Consider the following 21,322-nt stretch of genomic DNA (forward strand, 5'->3'; position numbering starts at 1 on the left):
TCTAAGAATTTTTAATAATCAATTCTAAATATATATAGATTAAGCTATTAAATACGATAATTAACTGAAATCATTCTGTGTTTTTCTAGGTGTAACTTCAAAAAAATTAGGTGTGCAAATACTTTTTTTACCCACTGTAGATTTGTATATATTAACAAAAATTAGATGATTTCTATAATTTGATATTCATCCTTATGAAAACAAATATAATAGTCACTTTTAGCATTTCATCTAGATGGAAATTATAGTTTACTGTATAACATTATAATAAATAAGATGTCACTGATTCCAAATGACCTAGCCTACGAGTGGTATAGTATGACGCGAACGGGCAGATGACTTTGATGATTTTGTAAATTTTTATATATTTTCGAATTACTATTATTTTTGATGTAATTATTTGCTGTTTATAATTAATTTATCTCAGTTCGGTTATCTATACCGATGTTATACACTTAAAATATTGTAATTTTAATCATTTGGGATTTTATTTAATGTTGTTCGCAAAAATTAATAACTATTTAATATAGAAAAATGTTTAGTACGCGCGCACGGCAAACTTTAGGTACTTCTTCTAATATTAAGAATTTCCTTTAGTTACTTTTACTTCTTTTGTTTGTTCATTTCGGTTACTCAGATATTTTTTCTAATAATAAATCTCCACTTATTATTATTTTTTAACTTATTTTAATTATTTAGGCTTATATTTTCGCGGGTGTAGCCGCGTCCGGGCTCACTAGTATATAATATATTTACAAGCAAAATTACATACAAGACTTGAAATAAACATTAAGGGAATGGAGGACCTTATAAAGAAGGACATGGTATTTGGGAAGATACTTAGGATAAGTAAAATTAAGTGAGAAGAACGAAGGTTCCCTCTTCGTATTCGCTACATTTACACAATTAGTGGTCACTGACCTTAAACTGCATGCAAGTGTCCAAGGCACAAACGACAAATTGTTCATATAATTCTTCTTTCAGTATGTTTTTGAGAGAAAAACCAAGGACGCCGTGCGATATTGGTTTAGATAGCAGCCCTTACCTATGGATTAGTATCTCTACTGGATTTCAAAGTGACAGATAATAAAAGTATGTTATATAAAATATATTTCAATTGATTAAAGCATGTTTTTATGTGATAAATACTTAATGAGATTATTACAAGGCTAAGTATTCACATAAATATGCTAAATATTCACATTAATTATTATGTTTATTTAAATGCCACTCGATGGAATATTTATACATGAAATATAGCTGTGCAGTTCTTTAATTTAAAAAGTGAGTGAGTCGATGCTTGCCACCTCTATGCGCTCTGTCTATGAAATAACAGAAATTAAGAACAGAGATAACAGAGAGAAAAAATAAATTTATAAAGAAACAAAATCATACTTCCTATTTTAATTATACGAAGATTAGTTTGTTATAAAAAACAAATGATATTCACAATTTTATAAATTAAATTATTATCATTTGATAAAACCAAAATAATGAAACAAAGTAAAGCAAGCCATACATTTCTATGAATGATATAAACATTTCATCATCAACATAGAAGCTAACTACAAAAAAATATATTCAAATCCGGTATATTAATTATTAAATTGATATGAAAATCGTTTATACGTTATAGTTTTTGCAATAAAATGCCTTCGAATGTGTACAACGTCAGGGACGAACTAGTAACACAAGGTGAAGATCAATTAAATAACCTAAAAGTCAATGCAATACAAAGTTATATATTAATATATTCAAATTAAAAAAGATTCGTCAATCCAAATAAAAACTAGTCATTTTCAATATGAAAATTAATATCCACCATAACGTACTCGTATCTACAGTAAAAGTTCTAATTTATTTTTATTTATTTAAAATCACAATCTATGTTGTAATATTACGCAAACATAGATTGTTACGAATTCTTGTATATATTTTTATTATTATAATATGTTTATTAAAACAATATCAGTTTTGAAAAACAAATATTTTTAATCCGTACTGTAACCAATGTCTTCAAACAGTAAAATAAATATTCTTATATTCTAAGAACTATTCAATTACTATAAATATTTATTAAAATAAACAACGAATACCTAAATCAACAACAACAACTTAAAAGAAAATACTCAAAAAAAAATATCAGTAGCTACTTACATAATAAATTGTACACTAAAAGTTTTCTGATTAATTTTATATTATTTATATAAAAATATACCTTATATATATGTAAATATATAATAAAATATATATAGTTGACCGCTACGCGCGGTCGCTCATCGCCGTGACGTCACAAGCGTGTATATAGGTGCTGGCGCGTGATTTTATTAAATAGTCGGATCTAAGACACGGTTAGCAACCCTCAAGGAGCTAGAGAGAAGGAGAGAATTAAAGTTTACTAGTGACTGGCCCTCGTGAACCGGGCACAAGGTAGGGTCCACAGATATTATTATATAAAGTTATTAAAATTATATTAAAATAAATTTATTTCCTAATTTACTTAAAAGTTACATTATCAGTTTTTTTTTGTTTTGTGTTATATATGAAGTGGTGATTGTTTTGTTCCAATTTTTTATAAGGTAATTTTATGTTTTTATTTTTTTTTATTAGAAATAACTAATGCTTTTATTTTTTTTTAGATAAATATTACTAATATCTCTAAATAATATTTTTTACATAATTTAATTGAAAAAAAGTGTAAATATTATATATTTTAAGATTTACTTACTAAATCATTATATTTACACTGATTACAAATAATCCACTAGATATTTGTAATAAAATAATATTCGAATAACTATAAAATTATCAATAGAGTGTAGAGTTATTCCAATATTATAAATTTAAAAATATGTTTCGCTTACTGTAACGATATCCATTTCTATACAAAAATATTTTGTAACAAACAGGCCCACTATAACAAGAATCTAATAAATAAGTTAATCGAAAGAAATAATCAGTTTTTTTAATATCACGGCATATGTGTTTTGAAAAAAAATATATATTTATTTGATTTAATTCTTATAAGAAATTAGTTTTTGCATCGTTTCTAGAAACTAACAGACGATGTAAATATTGACAATTAAAATTTGTTATTGCCGGCATTAAATAGCCGACTTTTAAAAAGAGTAAAACGAAAAAAGTTCATTGGCTAAATTTTAATTTGTGTTGGCAATCACTTAAATCATAATAATAAGACAGTAAATATTGAAATAAGTAAATCTCATATACCATAATATATTGTAAAATACTACCTTTCAATTAATCAATAAGTTCAGTTGATCAATTGAATATCCTATATCTTATAAAACAAAGTCGCTTTTTGTGTCTGTCTGAACTTTCTAACTCTTCTTCTTCTAAACCACCCAACGGATTTTTATGCCGTTTTCACCATTAGGTCGAGTATTTTTCAGGGAAGGTTTATATATAGTTTATTTTTTGTACATTCTTATGTAAATTAACATAAATACGATAAATGTGTCTAAAGTCCTACCCGTTGAGACACTTTCGCGCATGCGCTGCTTTAATGGTAAGTACTACATGAAAAAAATGTACTGGAGTATTGTTCCTCTTAATAAGATCTACAAAAAAGTCAGCGAGAGCATATTCATATCTTTTAAGAATAACGTGTAGTGATCATATTTCTGTCTAAAAATTGTAATTTCAATATATTTTTTATTGTGAGGGATATTTTTCAATAATGGTATTAATCCTTATCCTTTAAAATACTTTATTAATTTTCTACGCTAAACGAAGATAAAATTTGCTTTTTACAATATTTCGAAATTGCGAATAATTTTAGAGAAAAACGCATTTAATTGTTGACACATCACGCCGTTGGCACATCAGCTGTATGTTACTCAAGTTTCACTTATCCCTTACTCTCAGCATATAAATAAGTATATTAGTTACGTTGGCCATTTAATGTAGATCAAAACTGTTTTTTACTGTTTTTCATTTTAATAAGTACTTTAGAAGTTGTTACAATATCAAAAAATCTTTGCTGCGAAACGGCTCGCCACTCGCCATGCGTCCGCCGCGCCCGCCTGCCTTACACGCTTCGGTGGTTCAGTGGTAGAATGCTCGCCTGCCACGCGGGCGGCCCGTGTTCGATTCCCGGCCGATGCATTCTATTTAATTTTCCTCACAGGCAGCCACGTAGTGCCTACCCAACCGGTGTCGCTGTTTTAACAGCATTAACCACAAGCTCGAAAAAAAACCCGCCTGCCTCTATAGCAACGAAGATTTAGATGCGTTTGCACGTATTGGATAATTGGAGTTGAATGTATTATTTCAGCGCGATATATTTGGTTTCATATTTTTTGTAGTAGTTATTAGTAGGTAGGCTTTTGTTTATAATTTCTTCCGTTTAAAAATTGTCATTTAACTATCTAAAAATAGTCATTTAAATATATCTTAATAAGTACTTGAAAAGATTAGTAGCACAGATTTAAAATTACGGTACCTACTAAAAAATCCTTGCTGTGTAAAACAATTGGAAAATCCTTATTGAAACTACGAAAATGCGGGTTGCATTAGAGTTTAATTAATTTTCACATTATCTTAAGTGCTTTGCAAACATACATTATATGAATAATCCAGTAGTAAAAGCGGGCGAAGCCGCAAGGGGGTCGCTAGTTTAATATAATTTAGTATACTATAATACATTTTTTTACTATATTTTTCACTATAAAAGCTTACGGAAGTAATTAAATCTGATCAGGTAATTAAATGATGATATGAGCAATCATAGGGAAGGAAACGTAGTTAAGGTACGTTCTATCGGCTAAGGCAGTAACCTTACACCTTACATAGCACCTAATAATAATATTTATTACTATATGCTATATATTTATATATAAGTAATAAATATATAGCATATAATCTTTTACTCATATAAATGTTATAAAATCACTATTTTGTAGCTCTTAGATTATTAGAACTTTGTAGATGAAGTTTCTGTTTTAAAGTATTCGATTTAATTAGTCTTGATCTTTCAATGCTATTTTTTATAATATTGACATGAAAAGGGTAAATAACTGGTTTTGACAAGTTTTTGTAATAAATAGTATATTAGTGATATCTAGTATTTTAGTAAACAATTACAAATATATTTGATAAAAAATGGTCTATTAAATTTTTCTGTATTTTTATGTATTTTGTCATTAAATTTTACATTTCATACGTAAATATCTACGATGATATTTAATTTTGTTGATGTATATTATAAAAACAATAAATTTTAAATGTAACCAACATTAAAACAATAGAAACACAAATCAGGAAATATGTAAACCTAATATTTTAATTTTAGTAAAATAGGTATATCTAAACGATCATTCATCCTTGCAGAACTTATATTAAAAATTGAAATAGCATTTATTAAGCACGTCTGCTAAAAACGTGATTCAATTATTCAAATACGAAGATAAAATAAAAAATAAGTTGTCTTTAATCGATTTTAGCTATATAATACAAACATATTAAACATCAAAATAAGAATAAGCGTGGTATATACAAAGTATTAATAAAAACACATTTTAGAGCGTTAGTGTCATAAATTAAAAACTTGTTTGTAATGTTAAAAATCATCATATACATATATACATACCTATTTTATGTATCTACATATATCAATAACATATATCAATGGAAAAATGGTTTCAATACTATAAGTTATGGGGAAGTTAGTAATAATATTTATTATAGGAACATATTACCATAGACACGTACCTACATGGAATTAATTCAAACTATTTTATTTCTGTTTAAAAGCACAATAAGAATATTAATAATGTAGAGTTTATTCTAGTGTTTTAAATATTTAGTACTGGTTTTTGCTAAGAGGATTTTTTCAATTCCTTTGGCATGAAATTGAAAGATTGATTCATATAATTGATTTTGTTAAGCTTGTATTATTTTTTTGTCACGTTATCACATATAAAATCTAAATAAACGTATTTTTTGTAATGAAGTATAATGTATGAACTTTATTGTAACTAAAATCGCTGTAATATATTTTTTCATTTAATAGAGCAATCAAAATGAGCTTCCCTGCGGCCGAAACTGCTCTGGGGAGCAGCACATGGGCAGCGACCAACCTTTTTTACGTGTTGTTGGTGCCAGCAATCATCTTGTGGTACACATACTGGCGTTTGTCCAGGAGGCACTTGTATGAGCTCGCAGAAGATATAGCCGGGCCCAAAGGACTGCCACTTGTAGGAAATGCTCTAGAATTTACTGGGGGTTCTGTTGGTAAGCTTCAAAAATCAATTTCTAAATATCATGTAGATGATATCTGCTAAATTCTGTTTATTTTTCACAACATCTTTGCCTGGTCAAAAAAATATGAAACAAATAATGGACAAAAAGGGACAGGCTTGATGATATAACTATATAATTGTTTTTTATATGTCTTTTATTATATTAGTATAACGAAGACTTTGAACGTAACCTCTAAGAATAGGAAGCAAAATAATATACTCGTATTATACTATAACAATTTTTATACAATTCCTGTTGTTTATTGTTCATATTAACTTGGAGTATCAAACATTCAATCCTACTAAATTCGTATCAAATAAAAATAATTACGAAAATTACAACGTGTGCAAACGTGTATTTTTTTGCGGCATTACTATTTTTTATTCCGCATAAATCTATACCAATCAAATAGTCTAATTTAATGTTAATAAAAAATAATACACATACGTCAATACCACAAAAACAATAGATTAAGCAACATTTTATTCATATTTACAAGTTGCTAGTTAGTAAAAGGAACGGGTTATTTTAACTATCACTTTTAATTATGCTTTTAACATTGTTAATTGTAAATTTATATAGTGTCCAAAGGTTGAACTTGACAAATGATTTATAGATGTTTTCATTTCATACTATATTTTAATCTTTGTGTTGTTTTATAGAAATTTTCAACAAAATCATCCAAAGGAGCGAAGAATTCAAACAGGAAACTGCTGTGAAAATTTGGATTGGACCAAGACTTATTGTATTTTTGTACGATCCTCGCGACGTAGAGCTTATTCTTAGCAGTCATGTTCATATCGATAAAGCTGATGACTACAGATTCTTCAAGCCTTGGCTTGGAGATGGTCTACTTATTAGCACTGGTAAGTTTCTTTTATTTAAATCTTATACTTATGTAATCTTTCATAGCAGTAGATATTTTCTTAATTGTTCTAAAGCACACAATCAGTACAATTAGTAAAGCATGTGCATTATTTTATCATTTATTTATAGTGTAATATGCATGTGGAAGTATTAATTAAGATTTGGGAGAGAGAGAGAGAGAGAGAATTAAGTTCCACCACCACGCACCTTCAGAATTCGGCAGAAAGTGAGGAGCTGGAGCGAAAGTATCTTAGCACTAGGCTACTTCTGCATACTCTGTCATATGCGGGATATAGCGGAAAGTTGAAATAAAATAATCTATTAATACTAACGCCTAAAAAAATACAGGTATTATTTGTTTATAAATAACTTGGTGATTTCCAAAGAGAGCTAACAAACTAAAACATTGCCGTGAATGGATGGAATACTAATAAGGTTTAGAGAGCTTTTGAAGGTTATATAATCGTGTATGATGTTTCCCTGTGTGCACAGTGGATATTAATTTCATGGAAACAGATTTTATTGTTTTTACTTTCCATAGAATATCAGTTATTCTAAATAAATTAATTAATTTCCAAATATCTACTAAATATTAAGTAAATAATTTGTATGTAAGAATCGGACTTGGTTAGAATTGTAACATAAAATATTTTTTAGGTCAAAAATGGCGTTCTCACCGCAAATTGATCGCACCCACATTCCACTTGAATGTTCTCAAGAGTTTCATAGATTTGTTCAACGCTAACTCCAGAGCTGTTGTTAACAAACTGAAGAAAGAAGCCGGAGAATTCGACTGTCACGATTACATGAGTGAATGTACCGTGGAAATTCTTCTTGGTAAGTTAAAAAATATAAAAATCTAATTTATAAAAAAAAAACAATTCTATAAATTAATGTATATTTAAAAGTAGAAGGTACATATATGCCTTAGAGCTTACTTACCGTCGTAAGAACTTAGTATTATAATATTATAGCAATATAATCACGATACCAAGAAATCATTGAAATCTTTTAATAAATAACTTTCCGTATTCTATATTTGATATTAGGTATTAAATAGAGTTAAACTTTTCTCGATCATGGCCACTAGATACAAGGTAACACAAGGACATTGCCAATAGAACAAGGTAACACTAATTCACCTTGTATATTAGCAAACTATATTGATATAATTATACGATAAATATGTTAAATAGTATATATTAATTTATTCCATACGAATCTCATATTATAATAAGTAAAGGTTAACGCATATGTAGATTAAAGTTAACTTAATTGATATAATATAAAAAGCGTAATTCGTAATAAGATTACGATACGATTAACAAATTTTAATATTAGGTATTTAATAATAATTATTAATATATTTGAATAGTTATCTTGTTTGTCCAGTAAAAAATATAATTAATAGTTCATTTTTACTCTTCTGTTTCTTGTCCAGGATCTAGCGTTAAATCACTTTTTTTTTGTAAAAGTAAGCTGTACCAGGCAGTAGACTCTGATTTCGCCAAACTGTGTTTCAGTTTAAAGTTAAAACTATAATAATGCAGTAATCTAAATGTCTAACTCACTTTTTAAACTTAATAATATACATTTTACTGTATTTACTTCAATTAGGAGCAAAACTTACTTATACAAACAGTGACCTTTGAAATATACTCCGCACAATTAATTATTATTTACAACTGCAAACCCAAGGCGAGTTGCTTCTAAAAAAATCTAAAAGTAGAATAATTAATTTAAATAAAATGCAAAAAAAAATATTTCATCCGTTCAAAATTATTTATAACGATGTAAACATCCGTTTGTTTGAGGAAAACAAGGCAAGATAAGTTTCACCTTCATAATTTTTGACGCTTTATTATAATATCGGCCACAATCTCAAGGATCTGCTCCAAAATGGACTGGATGTTAAACAATTTATACCTCAAGTCACGTAAGCTAGGTACTAGCTCACTGCCTTGCCTCATCTGACCGATTGTACTTGAAAATCCTCCGCCATTCCATATACATGTGCAAAACAAGGCAAAGCTAGTTACTTACTCTACAATTTCCTAGCGTCGCACCTTGAAATGATAAAACACATTATTAGCTATCCTTGTCCCTACAGTTCATATCCTATTAAATACTTTACTACCTTTAAAATAATACAGTACAGTAAACAGTACTTTACTGGTATTATTTATATTAAAAAAATATTTAATTTATTACTACTTTGATATACAAAAGATAAACAAAAAAAAGAAACAGAAATATATTAAATAAAAAATAAAACAAACAAGGCTGTCGAGGTGCAGCGGCACAAGGGTGTGACTGTAACGCGACGGTTGTGGGTTCGATCGCCAATCGAGGAAGTGAAATATTTATTCACGTTTATATTTCCATTTCTTCGCTCTGGTTTCGAGGCAAAGCGCGTTGAGTTCTTCCATTCAACACGCAATACCTCCAGAATTCGACAGAAAATGGGGAACGAACACTCAACTAGTGGGGAAAGAACACTTCTTAACACTAGGTTCCCTCTGCCTACCCTTCTGAGTGCGGGATACAGCGTGAAGCTAATAGAAAAAAACAAACAAAAATTATATAAAAACAATACATTATTATAATACGTAACTATTTCAACATCGACCTTAATATAAAACGCGTTGAGTAGAATCACGTCTAAGTGATTCATGGTGACATAAGGAAAAGTGAATAGTCGACATTAAGTGTCAAGTGTAGCGACCCCCCGCACTCCACGTAATGCTAATGGGCGATAATCGCCATCCAGAGGCACTGGGACACTAGCACCTACTTATTATTATATGTTCCAATCATTATTACGAAAGGCGAAATTTAAAGAGGACAGTATCATCCTTGAAGGCACTCGTGGTGCAGAGGCTTAAGCCTGTGACTGTAAAGGCGGCAGGTTATGGGTTCTTTTCCCACAAAACAGTAATATGCCTATGAAAAAAAGTAATAGGTTTATATATGTCATATGTTTATGTTTATCCAAATGTGTGCTGTTCTAGCGTACTGTATATGTAATAAAACGAATTTAAACCTACTACCTCGGTCAATTTTCGATCTTTGATATATAGAAATGATATAATAATTATAACTGATAAGAATATCTATTTTGTGTACTCATAATTATTGAAAAAAATATTATGATTTTGTCTTACAGAAACTGCTATGGGTGTTAGTAAGAACACTCAAGACCAAAGTGGATTTGAATACGCTATGGCTGTGATGAAAATGTGCGACATCTTGCATTTAAGACATACTAAGATTTGGCTGAGACCTGACGTGTTATTTGGTTTCACCCAATACGCTAAACTGCAACATAAACTCTTAGATATTATTCATGGGTTAACTACCAAGGTAACTATCATTTATTTATTTAACAATATAAGCATACAATAAATGTAAAGTCAATTTTAATCGCTTCATATGAAAATGTTGTAATCTTTTCTTCCTTAGGTTATCAGCAGAAAGAAGGAAGAATTCCAATCTGGTAAGAAACCAGTAATCGTGGAAACTGAAACTAAAGACATACCTTCCAAAGTGACTTCCGTTGAAGGTTTATCTTTCGGTCAATCAGCTGGTCTTAAAGACGATTTAGATGTTGATGATGATGTTGGACAGAAGAAACGTTTAGCTTTCCTTGACCTTCTCCTTGAAAGTGCTCAAGGTGGAGTTGTAATTTCAGACGAAGAAATCAAAGAACAAGTAGACACTATTATGTTCGAGGTTTGTAGAATTGTCAATTACTTTATCTTTGACGCTATTTAAGCATAACGCACTTTGAACGTAAACAATGACAGATAGTTAATTTACTTGGAATAGAACATTAATTCTTTTAATATACCTATAAATATTTATATGCTGATCGTGAAACAGCACTTCTAGAAAGCGATAAATAGTTAATCTGAGATCCTTAGTTTTCTACAAAATTGTACTTAATTTGAATGATACGGGACGGCAGTAATATGACACACTCTTTTATCTGTTGAGTTTCCGATGGTCAAGCCTACTTTTTTTTATTTTAGATTATTTAAGCTAAATATTCCAAATTGCACTCAAATTACGAAATAGAAATTCCATTATATCGTTGTATATGTAAAATTCTGATAGAGTCTAAGAAATTTATTAATAGTTACTTATAAAATGTGTTGCATATCTTTTTTTATATACAGGGTCACGATACCACTGCAGCTGGCAGCAGTTTCTTCTTATCTTTGATGGGCATTCACCAAGATATCCAACAGAAAGTTGTAGAGGAATTAGACCAAATATTTGGGGACTCCGATCGTCCCGCGACTTTCCAGGACACCTTGGAAATGAAATACTTAGAGAGATGTCTGATGGAAACTCTTAGACTGTTCCCTCCTGTACCAATTATTGCACGCCACCTTAAACAAGACATTACTTTGCGTAAGTACATATTAAAAAGGTTTATATTTCTCTATTCGTAAAATTCAACTTTTAAAGTTTATTTTATAACAGGAAAATAAGTTTTATTTTTCACTATTTTGATTACGACGACCTAGTATTACGCATTTCCCACCTCTTTGTTTAAACAACTAAGCTGTATGCAACAAAAATAAGCATATGAAATATACAGGCATATGAGCAAAAGTTATACATATTAATTGTATTAAATAAATATATTTCCTATAGCATCCAATGGCAAGAAAGTACCAGCTGGTACCACAATTGTGATTGGCACATACAGGCTGCACCGTCGCGAAGACGTTTACCCTGAACCTGAAAAGTTCAACCCTGACAATTTCCTTCCCGAACGTTCTGCCAACCGTCATTACTACGCCTTCGTGCCTTTCTCAGCTGGACCCAGAAGCTGCGTCGGTAAGTAATTACTTTAAATAGAGAGTATCAATAGTAGTATTAATAGTATCCTTGTCTTATAGAAGAAAAATGTATAGTATTTTTTTTTTATATTCTTATTTTTTGTCATTTTATATACATTCGTACAAAATATACACATTTGTACTTTTTTATATCTTATTCACTACAAAACAATGATTCTAAAACAGCGTGAAGGGTCATAATTATGACAGCAGGTGCTAATCACCATGTCTTTTTAAAGAAGTATTAGTTATTTACCGATTTTCTAGTGGCTAACATATTATGAAAATATTTTCAAGGTCGTAAATATGCCATGCTGAAGTTGAAGATAATTCTTTCAACAATCCTGAGAAACTTCCGCGTCATCTCTGATCTTAAAGAATCTGACTTCAAACTGCAAGCTGACATCATCCTCAAGCGTGCCGAAGGTTTCAAAGTCCGTCTAGAACCTCGCAAAAGAATGGCCAAGGCTTTCTAAATAACATTAATTTAGAAATATAATTACCTACATATCTGTAACTGTGTGCACATTTTTACGGTACCTATTTAGTTTTAAAAATGTGATACCTGTACTGACTAAATTATTATTAATTTAATTACAACGAATGGTGAAATAAGGGTGGTAGAACTCATTTCATGGGATCGAAGACGGTAAATACAATGAAATTCACTCATTTCTTTTAACAGATGTTTGTTATTTAATATAATATATTGTAAATAGCTTTATTACATCATTATAAGGTTCATAATAAAGAAATAGTTTAAATAATATGTATTTTTTTTATTAAAATAAAATTTAAATACACAATTCGTAACTACTATACACTCTCTTTCTTTGAATTGGCCGCTTCTTGTTGACTGCTCCTTAATTTTGTTATGTCTTCAGCGTCATTTATTCGGTGCAATAAGGCACTGGCTTCAGACTTTTCTTCATTCATTTTATTCCTTTCCAATTGAACCCTAAAGAACAATTAATTTTAAATAATTAATTGTTTGAAGGTTGATTAAAAAATATAAAAAAATATATGGCCATAATATATGTAAGTCAAATCATGAATACAAAATTCAAATCCAAATATTCAAAAAAGGTTAATACAACCAATACCAATAAATAAAAATAAAATTAATAAATAAGAAATTGCACCAATATGTTTACTTTATTGGAATAATAACATGACTAGTTACTTTTAAGCTATTTTTGAATAAGAAAAAAAAATATCCTTGATTTACATTGCATTATATCTAATTTTGAAATAACTCATTATTATGTATGCTTAATATTTTAAATATAAAAATAAAATATGACGAAACGTTGTACCGATTACGCAAATAAATTAATAATTATACGAAATAATATAACTTTTATACCTTAAAACATCCAAGGGCGTCCGGTTATGTTCAGGGCACAAGCACGGGATGAACTGGTGGTGCTGTCTTGTCACCCACCATCCCGCACGTGACAATTTCCATTCAATCGTTTTAATTTTAGAAACTGAACATTGACCCGCTTTTTTTAGCAAATTAAAATACGACGCCATTAGTTCTTGACCTGGTATGCATAAATAAATTTAAACAATTACAATTATATAAAGAATATAAAATATACTAATTATAAAATTACGTCATGCGTGTTAGAAGTATTATCATCACCTTTCTATGTAATATATAATGATTACATTGCAATTCAAAGTACTTATAAGATTTAAATGAGGCACCTTTAATGAAAAAAGAAAGATATATATATATATTTTTTATCTGTTTATTTGCATCTGGCATCAAGCAAAAACAAACCGAATGTAAGGACGTTGTGTTTTAAGACCAAATTAATTTTAATAATAGATTTTTCTAAGCTTTAAGGGACCATAGACTTGAACATTTGTTATTGATTTCAACCTAACAGTTCTACGCAGTCTCAAGATAAATTGTCACAGACGAACAACAAAGTTATCTTATAATTTTTAATTTTTGCTTTTTGAGGTACGGAACCCTTAAAAATAAACGAAATCGGGGACTTTGAGTTTATCTACCTGCCCGCTTAGCGTGGAAGGTCCCTTTATATATGTAGATGCAGATGTAGTATAAAAAGACCACAAAGTTATTAAAATTATATATATCAGCTACACGGTGTATATCGTATGTAGTAGAGTAAGCAGAGGGAGCATAGCGTTACGACACTTCCCACTTTCCGCCGGATTCTTGAGGATTTGTGTGTTGCGTAGCGGATCTCAAGCTCACGCTTTGCCACAACACCAGAGTGAAGAAATTCAATTTTTTATTTTTATTATATTGTCTTGTGCATGTTATAATAATTGAAAAACATCTTATTGAATTTTATACTTTTTATAATAAGGTTGTATGTATAAATTACTAATAACATACGTGCACACTTTCATGGTTGACCGAGTGATGTGCCAAAAGAAATGTTTACAAGTGAATATAACAAAACTATATGTAAATGTATTCTACATTTACATATAATTTTGTTATTTTTTAATACAATTAAAGTTAAGTATTCAAACAAGGTTAATTAATTTAAATTGATTATATTTAAAAAGAAAAAAAAAACATTACCTAAACTAAAGTGTGTTTTTAAAAATGCTAAATATTAATATCAAAACTTACTCAAGTTACTTAAAAATTTAAAGATATAATATGTGGGTACATCATAACCAGTCTTTTATTACGTACCTACGCTTAATTCTCACTGTAATAAAACGCCACATTTTTTCGAGAATATCAAGTATATTATGGAAAATAATATATGTATATATAAGATATATTTTACTTCATATAGAAGCATAGTTGTCTAACTAAACTCTAACAAATAATACCGAAAAAAAATTGATAAATGACACATAAAAATTCAAGATTTAGTAGAAACGTTTGATAAATCTGGATCGTCTTACGGAGTACCATTACAGACCAGCTAAAGTTTAAATAAAGTAAAGGAAAGAAATGGCATTAGCAAAAGGTATTAATTAACGTAAGCGATTTTCTTTGACAGTTAAAAAATGTTCAAATTGACGTTCTCGTCGAGTGGGCATTGTAAAAAAGGGTGATTGTAAGTTCGATTTCCAATAAGTCGAATAAACACCGATTTGTTTGACTGACTGATTTTCGAAATTTTGGCTCTAGATTACATTGATAAAAGGTAATAAATGAAAGTGGTATGAGAATGGTTATAGAAAAGACACGAACGAAGTTGCGGGCTGCCATTAATCTATATATCTATAAAATCGAAAGGTCTCTCACTCATCACGAAATCTCAGTAACTACATGTGCTAGGAATCTAAAATTTTGCATAGGAGTTATTTATAGGACGTAGGTATCGCTAAAACGGGAATTTTCAATATTCGACTTCTAAGGGGTTGTTTTTGGGGTCGAAAGTTTGTATGAAACTTCGTTACTACAAATGCTAGGAGTCTCAAATTTTGCATAGACGTCACTAGGACGTAGTCGTGGAGACAGAAATTAATAATAACATAGTTCACGCGGGTGAAACCGCGAGCGGGCCGCTAGTATTTAATAATTTTAAAAGGAAGGTACTGGACTACAGTTTATTTATCTGCATTGATGGTAATTTTAATAAGATAATTTACGCACTTATATACATATGTAAATTCATTGCAAGATCATACAAATACATTAAATATTCATTTTATATTATAAACACGTGAATATAAATAGCAAGTGTCGACACGTGGAATGATCATCGATAATAATTTAATGAGTTTTGTTTGAAAACGAGTAATAATAAACAGAAGCTATAACAAATATGTTAAAAAAGCGTAGGTAATGGTAAATACATAACAAATAGGTTGCATTTGTGAAACCATCAGTCGAAAATTCTAAAGTATTTAAAAAAGATAAATGCAATAGTTATAAGAATATTATTTCACTTATGTTACTTCTAAGTTAACAGCGAGCGTTTATGTTGTGTTTTTGCCGAATATTGTATGAAGTTCCTCGCGTAGTCAAAATCAAGAAGTCAGAATTTCTAACATAATTAAAGGAAAAAATCTAAAAAACGGGAAATTTACAGTTGTATGATTATATAACAGTAAAAAAAGTATATCCAACTTATATTTGTAGTTTGTTTCATACAAATGCCCGCTAACCTAAGTTAATCAATTTTTGTAAGTTCCATTCCCCGTTGACAACCATGAAATCGGTACGTAGCCCACCATTTTTTTCCACAGTATTAAATTTGAATAAATGATTGGAAAGTAGATAACGGAATTACTACTAATATATCCAAATTATGTAGGTATATGAGATACAGGTAAAGCTAAAAAAATAAGATCAGATAATATTTATTACCCGCTGATACAGCCATCATAAGTCTTGATTGTTCCGCTTCTTCCTCATAGATCTCCATTTCATCAGAGTTGTAAATAATATTAAAAGTGCTTTCGGTTTTATTTCCTTTTTGTTGTACTTCGTATGACTGCAAAAGACTTATCTTTTTCTCTTTACACAATTTATAATTTTTTTGTATCTACCATACATCCATTATTTAAGTTTTTCCACTCTAGTAAATGAAATATTTTCTTTTTGTTTCGCTCTGGTGTCGCAGCAAAGCGCTATTCTCGCAATGGCTCCATAATTTGGCAGAAAGTGGAGAGTGTCTTAACACTAGGTTTCCTCTGCCTACCCTGCTACATGTGTGATACAGCGTGAAGCTAAAAAGCTCATATTTACAATTAATGATACAAAAAATAATCTTGTGTACATATAAAAATTAAGCTTATTTACACTCTGCCAATCCAATCCCATGAAGCACTGAAAAGCTTCTCTTAAATGTTGAGTTCCTAGCTCTGGTCTTTCACGTCTCAAATGTAATTCTCCTAAAAGATGTAAGGCACGACCGAGCTGCCTTCGAAGTCCATTCTCCATTGCAAGAGCTCCCATTTCTGTTAAGAGCTGGGAAGCTACATCATAGTCACCTAATCTATACATTAAAATGAACATTATACATGTATTTTAAAGTTAATATTAGTATTTCAGCTTCACGCTTTTTTCATGCAAGGTGGACAAAGGTAACCCGGGGATAAGATGCTCCATGCCCTAAACTCTCACTGTATTATTATTTTTTTATTTTATAATACAAAATACACAGCTATGTTACAACACTTATAAATATGTAATGCATATATTAAAAATTAAAAATACGTACTTCTGCATAACAGCTGCCAAATGCATCTTTGTCTCACAGAGACCATCAATATTGTTACTGTCTTCGAAAATTGTTAGAGCTCTAAGAAATGTTTTCTGAGCGTTATTCAAGTTATTCATTAGCAACTGACTTATTCCAATTTCGATTATTGCTTCTGCTGTTTTCGGCGTATCTCTAGCTGTTAGATTAAAATTAAAAAAAACTTTTAACTAAAATGTAAAAATGACTGAACTGAAATCTGTGAAATGCTACGCCTTAACAATTTTTTCGTAAAATTTTTAATTCGTCATATATAAATGTAAGTTTCTAAATCGCACACATTTAAACTCAAACAAATCAAACAAAAGGAAATTAAAATAACCCTGAATTTGTTATAGCACATTCAAGCTTCATGGCAGCGACTGTCAAGAAAAACAACTTAATAATTGTCTTTACGATAAATCACGAACTAGAGAATAACATATTATACCTAAATAATAATATTTCCGTAAAGTATTCTATCTAGATTTACATACATCAAGCCATCGCCAATATTTTTTACATAACCTACGTATAAAATTGTATAAATATTTAATTTTAAATTTTAAAAAATATTTATATAAATAATATAAATAAATTAAAATTAAAAACTTGAAAATACTTTACAATCCCAATATCTAAATAACATACTTGACTATGTAGAATTTCTCTAATTACTTTCTTTATAAATTTTGTTTGAAAACTACTTACCTATTTCAATCTCATTTGCCTACAATACTTTCGTGCATATAATACCTACTCACTATCATTATAAAGATATATTATAGAGATTAAATAGATAATTTAGTTTAAAGATATAATAATCTATATATATAAAATCGAAAGGTCACTCACTCATCACGAAATCTCAGAAACTACAAGTGCTAGGAATCTCAAATTTTGCATAGGAGTTACTTATAGGACGTAGGTGCTCGATAAGACGGGAATTTGCAATATTCGATTTCTAAGGGGTTGTTTTTGGGATCGAAAGTTTGTATGAAACTTCGTTACTACAAATGCTAGGAGTCTCAAATTTTGCATAGACTGACGTGGATCGACTGACTAGGACGTAGTCATGGAGACAGAAATTAATAATAACATAGTTCACGCGGGTGAAACCGCGAGCGGGCCGCTAGTATTTAATAATAGTTAAAGATAATTTTAATCTACCGTCACGTGCTCTCCTCTCGGCTAATCTGGACAGCCTCTCTGATTTTGCAGGATCTTTATCCCTACTTGCACGAGCTTTGCTTAATAATACTCTATGTAGTTGAATTGCAGTTGCAGCAAACACGGTGTCTGGTGGCGTCTCTTCCTCTTCATCCTCAACTTCGTATAGTAGCCAATCCTTTAGTAATATATGTATATAAATTTATGTCACATAAATAAATTAGTTAAGTTGAAAAAACGCAAGTATGTGTTGGACTCACCTACAGAGGGTTCCGTAACAATAGCAGGATTGTAGGTCGACGGGAAGTACAATTTATAAAGTTAATAAACGTAAGATTGCGAGAGTATGTACTCATTCTGTATGAAATTAATAACAACAAATTTGTCGTTCATTTTTTAAGTTTTTAATTGTTTTGTTCTATAAAACACCAATATATATTTTTTCAGTTCCACAGGGTACGCAGAGGGAACCTAGGAACATAATAGGTACGTATTGTGGGCTTGGATAATGTGTAGACCTTTAGTTTCTTTTTTTGGTTATTTAGGTTTTCCCTAGCCCTTTTCGAAAACGAGGTCAGTAATAGAGCTATATATTTGATAATATATAATATTTTATCATCATCTAATTAAAAATATAATTAGATGCTTAATGAAAAATATTTCTTATACGAGTACCTTCCCTATGGCGCTATCTCTCACTTCTGTAAGTATGTCAAATGGTTCCTCGGGGTCAGCATCTGGAACTGGTAGATTACTTAAAGTAATATTTAAAAGTAACTTAACTATATTTTCCGTATTTTATTAGTTTGACCTATTATTTCAACATAAAAAAGTCTTATAACTAAATATAAATGGGTTATTACTCAAAATTATATTTATGAAGAAAAAAAAATAACCTTAGTTAGACATTAAATTATCCTTTTGGTTTTTTTTTTAAAATAACACTTATCATGTATAATTTTCAAACTTACACTTGTTAAGTAAGAAACAGCCGTAGTGATATTTACAGCAGCCCTTTTGTCGTCCACCGTCTAATAAATATTGACTCGACACGGCAATGGCTGCCAGGAAAAATTTCTCAGCGAGCCATAAAATTCCTTTTCCCTTTTCAGCATAATGTAATGCGAGGCCCAGGAGCTCTAAGCATTCTTTCTTCGTATTATCTACAAAATGCCTTTTAAGTACATGTTATGAATAGTGTAGTGATTTTATTATTTCGACGTCACGAATCTTAAATTAAAAAATCAGCTTCACGCTGTATCCCGCATACAGGGTAGGCAGAGGGAATCTAGTGTTAATACTCTTCGTTCTCCATCTTCCGCTCAATTTTCCGAGGTGTCGTATAGTAGAAAACACACTTCGAGGTGTGTTGAGTGGCGGTACTCAACTTTGGGCTTTTGCCTAGGTGCCAGGGCGAAGAAATGAAAATATTAAGAAGTAATCATTCGTTCCTTCCAGTGGGGATCGAACCCAAAACCGGCGAGTTATAGTTACACTGTTATGCCCCTGCTCTACAGCTTCGAAAAACCTATCATTTGAAAAATATTTATTAGATAAGTACGAGATAACATGGGAAACTTGTTTTGATATTGCTAAAAACTTGTTTGAATTTTAATAGTGCTAGTTAATTTTCCTCATATTATAAATCTGTAAAGTTTGTTTTGGTTAAATATATAGATTTTTATTAATTAATTTGTATTTACTTATCAATTCACAAAATGTAATGCATACTGTGAATTTCTTTTGAGCTTTACGCTGTATCCCACAATAATCCCGCGTATATGTTTTCCCCCACATGCAGGTTAGGTAAAGGATACCTAGATACCTTAAGACATTCCCTTCCCATTAAGACATTCTATTCCTCGCTTTCCGCTGAATTCTGAAGGAATTGCGTGTTGAACAGCGGAACTGAACGCCGCGCTTTTGCCTCGTTACCAGAGCGGGAAAATTAGAATATTGTAAAGTGGGAAACGGACCCACAACGCGTGAAACTTAAGTGTGAAAGCACATTGCACTTCATAACTATTTATAAATATAATAATATGCACATTTAAGAGTAAAGAAACTGACAGATAACCTTTATCACGATGTTTTTCAGCTCTAATAAGACCGGCAGTAATATGTTCTAAATAATCCTCTCGTTTCCTAAGATCTATAACAATGCCTATATCGTCTTCAGCCAAGAGTTGTAGATTATCATATATCAAATCTTGTAAGTAAGTTGACGATTCCGCGTAACCACTTTCCCTTAATTCCAAAATAAGACATTCGTGCAGAGGTAGCTTTCGCCTAAAATAAATTTTATTAGTTTAGTTCCATGATCGCTTTGTGTAATTATTGTTTATTTTAACCGTATGTTAATTGCACTGTTGGCCTTTACCTTCGGATACCTTTCGCATCTAATACGTCTATAGTAAATAAGGCTCGATTTCTCAGATTTTCTAGACTATTCTTCGTCATACAAGCCATAAGCTTCGGAAGCTGCCGTCTCCTTAAAGCCCCCTCGGAGTGCATGTTTCAATATTTTAAAGACTTAAAAATGATTATAAAACTTTCAAAAGAACTATCAATATTTTTTTGTGAACAGTTTACGTCAAAAATGACAATTTTATTGAGATGTTAAAAATTATAATACTTTTTTTATAAATAACCCTAACAAGTCTCTACTAAAATATATTTAACGAAATTTGTTCCTTGGTCAGAAAAGGATAAATACTAAATAAATAGATATTATTTCACGTCATACTTATAAATACTCATGACATTGGTGATATTTTCTGAAAATATGACAGGAAAGGGAGAAGAAGAAGAAAGAGGCCTCAAGCGTAAGCAAACGACTTATGAAATATCATAATTGGGCCAAGTTTAATGTCAATATGGATAAGTTAGCAGAAATTAATTACGAAATATTAATTATAATAGGCTAAGTCTTCTATTAGCATAGATTGACTAATAGAAATTAAAGTCACATTGGCTGGT

General features: G+C 30.2%; 2 protein-coding genes across 2 annotated transcripts; one reads left to right on the forward strand and one right to left on the reverse strand.

The window, feature by feature from the left end:
• Window positions 1–2,316: 2,316 nt before the first annotated feature.
• Cyp4g15 (Cytochrome P450 4g15) lies at window positions 2,317–12,750 on the forward strand. The gene is made up of 9 exons (XM_085200246.1): window positions 2,317–2,430; window positions 6,035–6,255; window positions 6,927–7,130; window positions 7,789–7,968; window positions 10,298–10,494; window positions 10,594–10,863; window positions 11,310–11,547; window positions 11,794–11,979; window positions 12,279–12,750. Exons 2-9 carry the CDS (start codon window positions 6,045–6,047, stop codon window positions 12,455–12,457), a joined length of 1,665 nt encoding a protein of 554 aa, XP_085056372.1. The 5' UTR covers window positions 2,317–2,430; window positions 6,035–6,044; the 3' UTR covers window positions 12,458–12,750.
• On the reverse strand, window positions 12,740–20,953 carry LOC146529941 (uncharacterized). Its single transcript, XM_085200247.1, has 10 exons — window positions 20,724–20,953; window positions 20,421–20,632; window positions 19,315–19,506; window positions 19,019–19,086; window positions 18,344–18,521; window positions 17,156–17,333; window positions 16,735–16,930; window positions 16,300–16,426; window positions 13,348–13,528; window positions 12,740–12,939 (listed from the first exon to the last, which is right to left on the reverse strand). Exons 1-10 carry the CDS (start codon window positions 20,855–20,857, stop codon window positions 12,798–12,800), a joined length of 1,608 nt encoding a protein of 535 aa, XP_085056373.1. The 5' UTR covers window positions 20,858–20,953; the 3' UTR covers window positions 12,740–12,797.
• Between the last annotated feature and the right edge of the window lie 369 nt (window positions 20,954–21,322).

The sequence above is a fragment of the Heliconius melpomene genome, chromosome 17, assembly GCF_056956725.1.
Source record: "Heliconius melpomene rosina isolate 202511_hmr_F chromosome 17, ASM5695672v1, whole genome shotgun sequence".
Classification (NCBI taxonomy): Eukaryota; Metazoa; Arthropoda; class Insecta; order Lepidoptera; family Nymphalidae; genus Heliconius; species Heliconius melpomene.

Coding starts and splice junctions, on each gene's coding strand:
- Cyp4g15 (XM_085200246.1), top strand. CDS start 6,045: ATGAGCTTCCCTGCGGCCGAAACTGCTCTGGGGAGCAGCACATGGGCA. Junction 7,969..10,297: donor TACCGTGGAAATTCTTCTTG/GTAAGTTAAAAA, acceptor TTTGTCTTACAG/AAACTGCTATGGGTGTTAGT. Junction 11,980..12,278: donor TGGACCCAGAAGCTGCGTCG/GTAAGTAATTAC, acceptor AATATTTTCAAG/GTCGTAAATATGCCATGCTG.
- LOC146529941 (XM_085200247.1), bottom strand. CDS start 20,857: ATGCACTCCGAGGGGGCTTTAAGGAGACGGCAGCTTCCGAAGCTTATG. Junction 16,931..17,155: donor TTGGCAGCTGTTATGCAGAA/GTACGTATTTTT, acceptor TTTAATGTATAG/ATTAGGTGACTATGATGTAG. Junction 12,940..13,347: donor ACGCCCTTGGATGTTTTAAG/GTATAAAAGTTA, acceptor ATTGTTCTTTAG/GGTTCAATTGGAAAGGAATA.